At 43.6% G+C, this 13,165-nt stretch overlaps 1 protein-coding gene and 1 pseudogene across 8 annotated transcripts in view; both read right to left on the bottom strand.

Annotated features, from left to right (window-relative positions):
- Positions 1 to 308: 308 nt before the first annotated feature.
- On the bottom strand, positions 309 to 427 carry LOC135269409 (5S ribosomal RNA; annotated as a pseudogene).
- A 6,249-nt stretch (positions 428 to 6,676) lies between these two features.
- TRMT2B (tRNA methyltransferase 2 homolog B) overlaps positions 6,677 to 13,165 on the bottom strand; it is a 45,066-nt gene continuing 38,577 nt past the window's right edge. For all 8 annotated transcript variants that reach the window (XM_012464064.2, XM_012464065.2, XM_012464066.3 and 5 more), the window contains one exon: positions 6,677 to 8,031. In XM_012464064.2, the coding sequence (XP_012319487.2) occupies positions 7,905 to 8,031 (127 nt within the window). In that variant the 3' untranslated portion in view covers positions 6,677 to 7,904. The remainder of the gene's footprint in view (positions 8,032 to 13,165) is intronic.

The raw sequence follows: 13,165 nt of genomic DNA, 5'->3' as shown, positions 1-13,165 counted from the left end.
TTAAGTGATCCTCCTGCCACTGCCTGAGCCACTGCCCACAGACCACTGAAGTATTCTTGTCAAAAATGTGTTTTTTATTTATTTATTTTTTTTTTGAGACAGAGTTTCACTCTTGTTACTCAGGCTGGAGTGCAATGGCACAGTCTCGGCTCACTGCAATCTCCACCTCCCAGGTTCAAGCGATTCTCCTGCCTCAGCCTCCCGAATAGCTGGGATTACAGGCATGCACCACCACACTCAGCTAATTTTGCATTTTTAGCATAGCCGGGGTTTCTCATTTTATTTATTTATTATTATTTTTTAATAAAAGCCTACAGCACCCCGTATTCCCGGGTGGTCTCCCATCCAAGTACTAACCAGGCCCGACCCTACTTAGCTTCCGAGATCAGACAAGATCGGGCGTGTTCGTGGTGGTATGGCTGTAGACTAGATGGGGTTTCTCAGTGTTGGTCAGGCTGATCTCCAACTCCCGACCTCAGGTGATCCACCCGCCTCGGCCTCCCAAAGTGCTGGGATTATAGGCGTTAGCCACCGTGCTCAGCTGTCAAAAATGTTTTAATGTGAGCCTAATCAAGCCACTAGACCTAAATTCAACTTTACAAGAAATTAAGGGGCCAGAAAAAGTTAAACATGAACATAAGCAAACAAAACATGAACATAAACAAAACATGCTGGTTTACCCAGAACCGAGGGGTTTCTCACAATGTAAGATCAGTGTTCAAACTAGGAGAGTCCTAGGCAAACTACGACAGTTGGTTACCTTAAAATCAGACAAATCCATATGGAACAGACCTGGTCTCCAAAAAGTCAGTGTCTTGGGGGAAAAAGAAGTGAGGAGACCATTCTAGATTAACAGAGACTACAGAGGCCTGACACAGAGGCTCACATCTGTAATCCCAGCACTTTGGGAGGCCAAGGTGGGCAGATCACTTGAGGTCAGGAGTTCAAGACCAGCCTGGCCAACATAGTGAAACCCCATCTCTACTAAAAATACAAAAATTAGCCAGGTGTGGTGGCGCACGCCTGTAATCCCAGCTACTTGAGAGGCTGAGACAGGAGAATCACTTGAACTCAGGAGGTGGAGGTTGCAGTGAGCTGAGATCATGCCACTGCACTCCAGCCTGGGCTATGACAGAGTAAGACCATCTCCAAAAAAAAAAAAAAAAGAGAGAGATACTGAAGAGACACACAACCACCAAATGTAATGTGTGAATTGGCCATAAAAAACATTTTGGGGACAGTTGGGGAAACTGAATATAAAGCAGTGCTACCCTGCCAGTCCCCAGATGTAAATGAACAATGTCACTGTCAGTACAGTTTAATTCAGCTGCCATTTTTTTTTGTAAAAATACTTTTTTTTTTTTGAGATGGAGTTTCACTCTTGTTGCCCAGGCTGGAGTGCAATGGCACGATCTCGGTTCACTGCAACCTCCGCCTTCCAGGTTCAAGCAATTCTTCTGCCTCAACCTCCCGAGTAGCTGGGACTACAGGCGCATGCTACCACGCACAGCTAATTTTGTATTTTTAGCAGAGACGGGGTTTCTCCATTTGTCAGCCTGGTCTCAAACTCCCGACCTCAGGTGATCCACTGGCCTCAGCCTCCCAAAGTGCTGGGATTACAGGCGTGAGCCACCGCACCCAGCCAAAAATACTTTTTTGATAAAGAATGTGGTACTCTGGCACTTTGGGAGGGCGAGTTGGGCAGATTACTTGAGGCCAGTAGTTCAAGACCAGCCTGGCCAACATGGTGAAACCCCATCTCTACTAAAAAATACCAAAAACAAAAAAAAAATTAGCCAGGGGAGCCAGTCACGATGGCTCAAGCCTGTAATCCCAGCACTCTGGGAGGCTGAGGTGGGCTGATCACGAGGTCAAGAGATCGAGACCATCCTGGCCAACATGGTGAAACCCTGTCTTTACAAAAAGTGCAAAAATTAGCTGGGCCCACATGGTGGCATGCGCCTGTAGTCCCAGCTATTTGGGAGGCTGAGGCAGGAGAATCACTTGAACCTGGGAGGCAGAGGTTGCAGTGAGCCGAGATTGTGTCACTACACTCCAGCCTGGCAACAGAGCGAGACTCTGTCTCAAAAAAAAAAATAATAATAATGATAAAAATAAAAATTAGCCAGGCGTGGTGGCACATGCCTAATCCCAGCTACTCAGGAGGCTGAGGCTCTAAAATTGCTTGAGCCCAGGAGGCAGAGGTTGCAGTGAGCCAAGATTGCACCACTGCACTCCAGCGTGTGTGACAGAGCAAGACTCCATCTCAAAAAAAAAAAGGGCGGGCAAGGTAGCTCATGCTTGTAATACCAGCATTTTGGGAGGCCAAGGCAGGCAGATCACCTGAGGTCAGGAGTCTGACCTGCCTGACCAACATGGTGAAACCCTGTCTCTACTAAAAATATAAGAATTAGCTGGGTGTGGCGGTGGGTGCCTGTAGTCCCAGCGACCCAGGAGCCTGTGGCAGGAGAATCGCTTGAACCCAGGAGGCAGAGGTTACAGTGAGCCAAATTGTGCCACTGCACTCCAGCCTGGGCGACAGAGTGAGACTGTGGCTCAAAAAAAAAAAAAAAGAATGTGGTACTATGATATACACTGGTATAAACTCTTTACCTGCTTGTGAACCATCAGGCAGCCTCCAGACCACACTTCAAGAAGCAGTGGACTATATATTAGATGGCATTAATGAAGATTAGTGAGGTACTGCTAATTTTCTTAGTTGAACTCATAATATTATGGTTCCTAAAAAAAATGTCCTTGGCCGGGCGCGGTGGCTCACGCCTGTAATCCCAGCACTTTGGGAGGCCGAGGTGGGCAGATCAAGAGGTCAAGAGATCAAGACCATCCTGGCCAACATGGTGAAACCCTATCTCTACTAAAAATACAAAAATTAGCTGGGTGTGGTGGCACACACCTGTAGTCCCAGCTACTCGGGAGGCTGAGGCAGGAGACTTGCTTGAACCCGGGAGGCGGAGGTTGCAGTGAGCCGAGGTCTCACCACTGCATTCCAGCCTGGGTCCCAGCAACAGAGGGAGATTGTCTCAAAAAAAAAAAAAAAAAGTCCTTATGCTTAGAAGATAGATGTGTCTGTATACATGTGTCTGTATACCTCATACAGATAGATGAGGTATCTAAAGATGAAGAGTCAACTGGGTGCGGCGGCTCATGCCTAGAATCCCAGCACTTTGGGAGGCCAAGGTGGGAGGATCGCTTGAGCCCAGGAGTTTTAGACCAGCCTGGGCAAGATGGTGAGATCTCGTCACTACAAAAAAATTAAAAATAGCCAGGCATGGTGGCACACACGTGTAGTCTCAGCGACTTGGAAGGCTGAGATAGGAGGATCCCTTGAGCCCAGAAATTCAAGGTAGCAGTGAGCCATGATCATGATACTGCACTACAGCCTGGGCAACAAAGCAAGACCCTGTATCAAAAAAAAAAATTATGACTCACTGAAGACTCAGATGATTTTTAGCATTTTTAAAGCAATAAAGTACATTTTAATTAAGGTACATACACTGTTTTTTTTATATGTAATGCTATTGCACACTTAATAGACTATAGTATAAGCAATGTTTATATACACCGGGAAACCATAAAATTTATGTTATTTGCTTTGAGATATTCACTTTGTTGTGGCAATCTGGAACCAAACCCACAATATCTCTGAGGGTATAACTATAAACAAGTAATAAAATTATCAGGAAGTTGATTTCCATAGCCAATCCTATATTTCTTCATTAAATATTCCTTGAGGGGCTGGGCACGGTGGTTCACGCATGTAATCCCAACACTTTGGGAGGCCAAGGCGGGTGGATCACCTGAGGTCAGGAGTTGGAGACCAGCCTGACCAATATGATGAAACCCTGTCTCTACTAAAAAAAAATACAAAAATTAGCCGGGTGTGGTGGCATGTGCCTGTGATCTCAGCTACTCAGGAGGCTACTTCAGGAAAATCACTTTAACCCAGGAGGTAGAGGTTGCAGTGAGCCAAGATTGCGCCATTCCATTCCAGCCTGGGCAAGAGCAAGACTCCATCTCAAAAAAAAAAAAAAACATTCCTTGAGGGAGGAATATCTAAGTTAAAAGCAGGTGGGTAGAGTTAAGCCAAAGAGGTAGGGAAAGGAGCATTCCAAGCTGGGGAAACAAAATGCGAAAAGGACCAGAATGGAAGAACTTTCTCCTTTTCAGGGAAAGAATTCAATGTATCTAGAGAAATGGAGTTTGTCGGATTATGAAGCGGCTTTTGAGCTTCATCAACAATGTTGGACTTTATTTTAAAAGCAATAAAAAGTTGGCCAGGTGCGGTGGCTCATGCCTGTAATCCCAGCACTTTGGGAGGCCAAGGTGGGCAGATTATTTGAGGTCAGCAGTTTGAGACCAGCCTGGTCAACACAGTGAAACCCTGTCTCTACTAAAAATACAAATATAGTAAGCCAGGCATGGTGGCATCCATCTGTTATCCCACCTACTCGGGAGGCTGAGGCACGAGAATTACTTGAACCCAGGAGGCAGATGTTGCCGTAAGCTGAGATTGCACCACTGCACTCCAGCCTGGGTGACAGAGTGAGACCCTATCTCAAAAAAATAAAAATAAATAAAATAAAATAAAACAACGGGAAGCCAATGACAGATTTTAAGTAATGGAGAAACATGAAATTTGCTTTTCTTTTTTTTGAGACAGAGTTTTACTCTTGTTGCTCAGGCTGGAGTGCAGTGGCATGATCTCAGCTCACAGCAACCTCCACCTCCCGGGTTCAAGCAATTCTCCTGCCTCAGCCTCCCGAGTAGCTGAGACTACAGGCATGCAGCACCACACCTGGCTAATTTTTTTTTTTTTTTTTTTTTTTTTAGTAGAGACGGGGTTTCTCCATGTTGATCAGGCTGGTCTCAAACTCCCGACCTCAGGTGATCCCCCTGCCTCGGCCTCCTAAAGTGTTGGGATTACAGGAGTGAGCCACCATGCATGGCCATTTTTTTAATAGATGAGAGGCTTATACATTGCCCAGGCTGGCCTTGAACGCCTGACTCGCCTCCTCATGTGCTAAGACAACTGGCCTGACCCACTGCAGCTCCCTCAAGATTTGCATTTTTTCTTAAGAGATAGGGTGTCTTGCTATATCGTCCAGGCTGGTCTTGAACTCCTAGGCTCAAGCAATCCTCCAGCCTCAGCCTCCCCAGTAGCTGGGATTTCAGGTGTGAGCCATTCATTCCATGGCTGGAATGAATGGGGGAAAGAGTGAATACAAGCAGCAACAGTTAGGAAGATGACTATTGATGCAATAATCTGGAGAGAGATGATGGAAGCCTGCAGGGATGACAGCTTCGTGAAAAATTGGATGAGGGCAATAGTACGGGAGAAGGACTCAGAAATCATTCCCAGGCTCTGGCTTGGGTGACTGAGTAAACTGTTAAATTCATTAAGACTGAGAATAGAGGAGGAAGAACATGTTTAAGGAGAAGATGGAAAGCATTCAACATTAGATATATTGAGTTTGAAGAATCTAGAAGGTATCTAAGAGGAAGTTACCTTGTAGGTAGTTGGATACAGGAATGAAAAGGAACTCTCTGGTTTCTGGCCTAAGTGATTGATATAGATGGTATTGCCCTTTGCTGATATAGGGAATAAATGGAAAAATAATTGTTTTGAAAATTTCGTTGTAAAAATAATATAACACCATCACATAAAATTTAAAAATAAGGAAATGAAAAAATTTATGTGACTACCATAAACCAACACTTTGGGAGGCCAAGGTGGGTGGATCACCTGAGGTCAGGGGTTCAAGACCAGTTTGGCCAACACGGTAAAACCCGTCTCTACTAAAAATACAAAAATTAGCTGGGCATGGTGGCAGGCGCCTGTAATCCCAGCTACTCAGGAGGCTAAGGCAGAGGAATCGCTTGAACCCAGGAGGTAGAAGTTGCAGTGAGCTGGGATCACGCCACTGTACACCACCCTAGGTGACAGAGCGAGACTCCATCTCGACAACAAAAAATCTTTCTGGCTGCCCCTCCTTGGGCTAGATAATTCTTATACACAGCAAGGGTTCAGCTGGAAGATGTCTTTGATATACAAACCAATTCAGAGCTATATCCCCTCTATCTGGCATGGGTACCCCAGGAGACAACATTCCAGTGTCCTAATCACCCCATGGCCAAGTACCAGACAACTAGGGAGCACCCCCGAACCTTATTCAAAGTAGCCAATCCTAAACTGTTCACTCTGCACTGCATTGCCTTTCCCAAGGAAACTCAAGTAATGGCAGTGGCCTAAACTTTCCCCTCTTTTGTCTTCTGCCTCCTGCCCACCCTGGTGTCTTTCCCATGTAGCCCTATATGACATGCTGTGTCTCCTGTTGCTAGGACCTGTGAGCATAATAGACTTTGTTTTCCTAAGCCTCTCCTGTGTCTCCTCTTGCGGCTGTACCTGACCCAGTATCTGATAAAAGAATAGAAAACATTATATAGCAGCTTTAACAGCCATATTTTTCTAAGAAGGAGGCTTCTCTAAAGTGTTTGATTAAGAAGAATTAAAAATACCAGCTAACAACGCTTACTTACTAAGTTACACGTCCATAGGCCTTTAGAGTACTAAAACATAATCGAAATTGTTGGGCAAGTACCCAAGAACAACTCCAGAGTTGATGAAATCACGGACTAGAGAATGTTAAATATAGAGTCAGTTTTCAATATCCACTTTATTATGCTACATATTAGATTTTGGAACTTTCTGCCTCCACACTACACAGCACGATTATAGGTATTGAGTCTCTTCGAAAAGCTCCTTTCCCTTAGGGTCTCTCCAATAACCAATTCTTCCTCCATGAGTGAGTTAATTGGTGCTATTGCTCCTAGGGATAACGACATTTTCTTTTTTTTTGAGATGGAGTCTCGCTCTGTCACCCAGGCTGGAGTGCACGATTTCGGCTCACTGCAACCTCTGCCTCCCAGGTTCAAGCAATTCTCCAGCCTCAGCTTCCTAAGTAGCTGGGATTACAGGTGCCCAACACGAGGGATAACTACATTTTCAAGGGGCATTCGAGAGGTCTTAAAGCCAAGAAAACCCAAAGGAATTAATCTCATATGATCACTCAGTCATCCCCTATTCACTTCATGGCTTACTCTGCTTTTTAAAAACCTCGACTGTTTCTGGTTTTAATCCTTGACTATCTCATGAATCCAGAAGTCTTAGAAATATCTAAAAATAGTAGCATCTTGAGCAAATACACAGACCCCAGTCAATGTAAAATTATTACCAGCTGCTAAAAAAAGCTCATTTGTTACCACACCATAAGCAGAATCAGATGGAGGAGACAAGATTATAAACTAGAACAAAGGCTGATGCAATAGGAAGAAACAGTCCAGATCCAGGAATTGGGAGTGGTCAAACCCAAGCAAACGGGCATGATGGAAAGGGAATCTGAAAACTAAGGTTAAGTCTGCCTCAGCTGGGTGTAGTGGCTCACGCCTGTAATCCCAGCACTTTTGGAGGTCAAGGCAGGTGGATCACTTGAGGTCAGGAGTTTGAAACCAGCCTGGCCAGCATGGTGAAACCCCATCTCTACTAAAAATACAAAAATTAGCTGGGCATGGTGGCACATGCTTGTAATTCTAGCTACTGGGGAAGCTGAGGCATGAGAATTGCTTGAATCCAGGAGGTAGAGGTTGCAGTGAGCCGAGATCATGTCATTGCACTCCAGCCTGGGCAAGAGCGAGACTCCATCTCAAAAAAAAAAAAAAAAAAAATCTACCTCAGACCAGAGGCCTATTACATTCTTCCTATTCACAAACCAAAGATTGGTTTCCACTGTAATGCTCCCAGGGTCTGTAATGTAGCAATATGCCAAACCTATAAGTTTCTGAAACTTCAGCCTAAACTAATAGCCTGCAGTCTTCTAGGAGGCTGCTCATCGAGTGAAGAGGAGCACCAGCTCACAGTGTGGTGTGTGGGGGAACAAATCCACAGGTACAGCTTGCTGCAGGACAAAGGGCTCACCTAAGAGCTTCTTAGCAGGGTTTGGAGGACAGCACAGCCTGTAGAAACAGAACATAGCATCAGTTCCTAGGAATAAAAGAACCCACAGGAACACAACTGCTTAAAATAGAGGCCCTTCCACTGTGTTCCCACAGGCTCCCTGTCCTTCTCCTATATGGCATTTATTTTATTTAATATAACTATTTTTCTTCACCATCTTCCTTACTGAATTATAATCTTTTTAAGGGTAGAAATAAGGTAAACACTGCTTAATATTCATCTCTGCATTCCCAGTATGTGGTACAGAATAAGGGTTCAATACGTGGTGAACGGAGCTGAAGGGCCTGTATGTTTATAAGGCCTTAAGATACATAACCTCCAAAGTGTTCTAAAAAGGGTTTTTTTGTACCAATTTACATCCAAACCAGCAAAGCAGAAGAGTAAATATCTGCCTGGATAACATTCAATATAGTCATGTATCACTTAACGACAGGGGTACATTCTGAAAATTGCATTTTTAGGCAATTTCTTCATTGTGTAAACATAATAGCGCATACTTACACATATCTAGATGACAGAGCCTACTACACACCTAAGTTATACGTTAAAGCCTATTTTTCCTCAGCTACAAATCTGTACAGCATGTTACTATACTGAATACTGTAGACAACTGTAATACAATGGTAAGTATTTATATATCTAAACATTAAAAAGTAAAAATATAGTAGAAAAACTTGTCAGCCCTGGACAGCATAGCAAGACCCCATCTCTACAAAATTTTAATTTTAATTTTTAACTAATTATAACATTAGTTGGGTGTGGTAGTACATGCCTGTACTTCTAGCTACTCTGGGGGCTGAGGCCAAAGGATCACTTGAAACCAGGAGTTCAATACCAGCCTGGGCAGCATAGCAAGAGACAGTCTTTACCAAAAAATAAAAATAAATAAAAAATAAGGTGCAGGCATGGTGGCTCATGCCTGAAATCCCAGCATTTTGGGAGGCTGAGGTGAGAGGAATGCTTGAGCTCAGGAGTTCAAGACCAGCTGGGATAACACTGACGAAACCCTGTCTCTATAAAAAAAACACAAAAACTAGCCGGGCATGGTGGTGCACACCTGTAGTAACAGCTACTCAGGAGGCTAAAGTGGGAGGATGGCTTGAGCACAGGAGATAGACTATAGTGTGCTGAGATTGTACCACTGCACTCTGGCCTGGGACAGGATCATCAATATCACTGTTTTCCACTTCCATATCTTGTCCTACTGGAAGGTCTTCAGGGATAATAACGTACATGGAGCTGTCACCTCCTATGATAACAGTGCCTTCTTCTGGAATACCTTGTGAAAGACCTGCCTGGGCCTGTTTTACAGTTAACTTTTTAAAAATAAGTAGAAATAAGTCTAAAGTCTGCTAAAATAATGATAAAAGTATAGTATAGTAAGTACATAAACCAGTAAACATAGTCATTTATTATCAAGTATTATGTACTATAGATAACTATATGTACTGAATTTTTTAAGTGGTGATGCTGGTATAAACAAATCTACTGACAGCACAATAAGTTTTTTTACACCAGCATGACCATAAGCATGTAAGTAACCCATGCGCTAAAACGTTACAACGGCTATGATGTCACTAGGCCATAGGAATTTTTCAGCTTCATTACAATCTAATTTTTTTTGAGACAGTCTCGCTCTGTTGCCCAGGCTGGAGTGCAATGGTGTGATCTCAGCTCACTGCAACCTCCACCTCCCAAGTTCAAGCAATTCTCCTGCCTCAGTCCTTCGAATAGCTGGGATTACAGGCATGAGTCACTACCATGCCTGGTTAATTTTTTTCTTTTCTTTTTTTTTTTTGAGATGGAGTCTCACTTTGTTACCCAGGCTGGAGTGCAGTGGCACGATCTCAGCTCACTGCAACCTCTGCCTCTCAGGTTCAGCAATTCTGCCTTAGCCTCCTGAGTAGCTGGGATTACAGGCGTGCGCCACCACCATGCCTGGTTAATTTTTTTCTTTTCTTTTTTTTTTTGAGATGGAGTCTCACTTTGTCACCCAGGCTGGAGTGCAGTGGTACGATCTCAGCTCACTGCAACCTCTGCCTCCCAGGTTCAGCAATTCTCCTGCCTTAGCCTCCTGAGTAGCTGGGATTACAGGTGTGCACCACCATGCCCAGCTAATTTCTGTACTTTTAGTAGAGATGGGGTTTCACCATGTTGGTCAGGCTGGTCTCAAATTCCTGACCTCGTGATCCACCCACCTGAGCCTCCCAAAGTGCTGGGATTACAGGTGTGAGCCACTGTGCCCAGCACGCCCAGCTAATTTTTGTATTTTAGTAGAGACAGGGTTTCACCATGTTGGCCAGGCTGGTCTTGAACTCCTGACCTCAAGTGATCCCCCCACCTCGGCCTCCCAAAGTGCTGGGATTACAGGTGTGAGCCACCACACCCAGCTGGCTCCATTATAATCCTATGAGACTAACATCATATATGCGGTCCATTGTTGACTGAAATGTTATTAAGCAACACATAACTGTAGTTTAAATAGCGTTGTCCCATTATAATCAAATACAAGACAAAAATATTCACTATCACATCTACAATGGAACTTTTTTTAATCCAATATAATAAGCAAAAGGAAAAAATGAACATTAGAAGGAGAGGAACAGAATTATTTTTACATGGTGATCATGTGGTCAGCTACCACAACAATGTGAGAATCAACTAAGAAATGAATAAAACAAATAATAGAGTAAGGTAGCTTTATACCAGATTGCAATAACTAATTAGAAAATGACATGTAGGCTGGGAGTGCTGGCTCACACCTGTAAGGTCAGGAGTTCGAGACCAGCCTGGCCAACATGGTGAAATCCCGTCTCTACTAAAAATACAAAAATTAGCCAGGTGTGGTGGCACGTGCCTGTAATCCCAGCTACCCAGGAGGCTGAGGCAGGAGAATCACTTGAATGTGGGAGGCAGAGGCTGTAGTGAGCCGAGACCATGCCACTGCACCCCAGCCTGGACAACAGAGTAAGACTCTGTCTCAAAAAAAAAAAAGTCAGAAAAAATAAAAAAATTTAAAAAAAAATGTCATGAAAAGATCCCATTCATAATAGAAAGCTGGCCAGGCATGATGGCTCATGCCTATAAGCCCAACACTTGGGAGGCTGAGGTGGGAGGACAGCTTGAGCCCCAGAGTTCAAGACCAGCTGGAGCAACATAGTGAGACCCTGACTCTACAGAATTTTAAAAATTAGCTAGGCGTGGTGACTCATGCCTATAGTCCCAGCTACTTAGGAGGCTGAGGTGGAAGGATTACTTGAGCCCAGGATGTCAAGGCTGTAGGGAATTGTGATTGCACCACTGCACTCCAGCCCTGGTGACAGAGCAAGACTCTATCTCAAAAAAAAAAAAAAAAGCTTCTACTTGTTTGATTAAAAAAAAAGGAGAGATGGTATGCACACACATACGTGTGCACACACATGCACTCATGCTTGTATAGTCACAGAGTATCTCTGGTAGTCCACACAAGAAACTGCTCAGAGTGGTGACATCTGAACAACCAGGAGTCAGGAGTAAGAAACTCATTTTCACCCTATATTCGTTTGTATTATTTGAATTTTCTCTCTCTCTCTTTCTTTCTTTACTATTTTACAGACAGGGTCTCACTCTATCATCAAGGCTGGAGTGCAGTGGCACAATCATAGCTCACTGCAGCCTTGAACTCCTAGACTCATGTGATCTTCCCAACTCACCCTCCTGAGTAGCTAGGATTACAAGCATGAGCCATTGTGTCTGGTTTATTTGAATTTTTTCTACCATATGCACACACCGACTTTTTTTTTTTTAGACAGGATTTTACTCTATTGCCCAGGCTGAAGTGAAGTGGAGTGATCACAGCTCACTGCATGCAGCCTTGACCCCGCCTCTAGGCTCAAGTGATCCGCTCACCTCAGCATCCCAAGTAGCTGGGACTATAGGTGCGCCACCACGCCCGGCTAACTTTAATATTTTTAGTAGAGATGGGGTTTCACCATGTTGCCCAGGCTGCTCTCAAACTCCTGGGCTCAAGCAATCTGCCCACCTCGGCCTCCCAAAGTGCTGGGATTACAGGCTTGAGCTACTGTGCCCAGTCAAATTATACACTTTAAATGGGTGAAGTACGCCGGGTCAGTGATACATGCCTGTAATCCCAGCTACTAAGAGGCTGATGACAGAGGACTGCTTGAGCCTAGGAGTTCAAGGCCAGCCTGAGCAACACAGCAAAACCTCTTCTCTTAAAAAAAAAAAATGTTGACTTCTATGATGAATTCTATCTCAATAAAGCTATTATTTTCTAAAAATCCCTTAGAGATCTCTTATTATCAGAACATAGAGAACATCTGCATTTTTTATAGCAGTGTAGTGTTCCACTGAATGGATGTGGCATAGTTGATTTAACCAGTTCCCCATTAATGGACTTTGGGAGTATTTCATCTTTTCCTGTTAAATATTTCAATGAGCAACTTTGTATAGATGTCATTTTATGTGTGTGAGTATATCTATAGGCTAAAAGCTCAGGAATGGAATTACCACATGAAAGGGTATATATACATTTGTAATTTTAATCTATATTACTAAATTTCCCTCCATAGGAATAGTACCAATTTACATAGGGTTAGTACTCAATTTACACAACTCGTTTTTTTAGAATTATTTGCCCATATTATTACCAACAGCACATTATCAAGCTTTTGTACTTCTGCCAATCTGAGGTATAAAAAGAAGTATCTCAGGGCACTTCTAATTTGCATTTCTATCATTATGAGAGAGACAGCATCCTCTCATACTTTGTAAATACCTTTATAATATTGCCTTTTCATATCCTCTGTTCATTTTCTATTGGCTGCTGGAGTACAGTGGCGCAGTTTTGGCTTATCAATTTCTAGGATTTTCTTAGATTAAGGAAAAAAGCCTTTGTGATATGAACTGCAATTTTTTTTCCAGTTTATATGCTATCTCCTCTCTTTGCTTATGGTGCTTTTCATCATGTACAAATTACTGATTTTTTTCAATAGTCTTATTGAGATATAATTAGCATACCATGCTGGGCACAGTGGCTCACGCCTGTAATCTCAGCACTTAGGCGGTCCGAGGTGGGTGGATCATCTGAAGTCAGGTGTTCGAGACCAGCCTGACCAACATGTCTCTACTAAA

Source organism: Aotus nancymaae, unplaced genomic scaffold, assembly GCF_030222135.1.
Source record: "Aotus nancymaae isolate 86718 unplaced genomic scaffold, 86718_ANA_hifiasm-v0.15.2.pri h1tg000004l, whole genome shotgun sequence".
NCBI classification, from domain to species: domain Eukaryota; kingdom Metazoa; phylum Chordata; class Mammalia; order Primates; family Aotidae; genus Aotus; species Aotus nancymaae.
The sequence above is the reverse complement of the archived record's forward strand: the minus strand, read 5'-3'. Positions and strand labels throughout refer to the sequence as shown.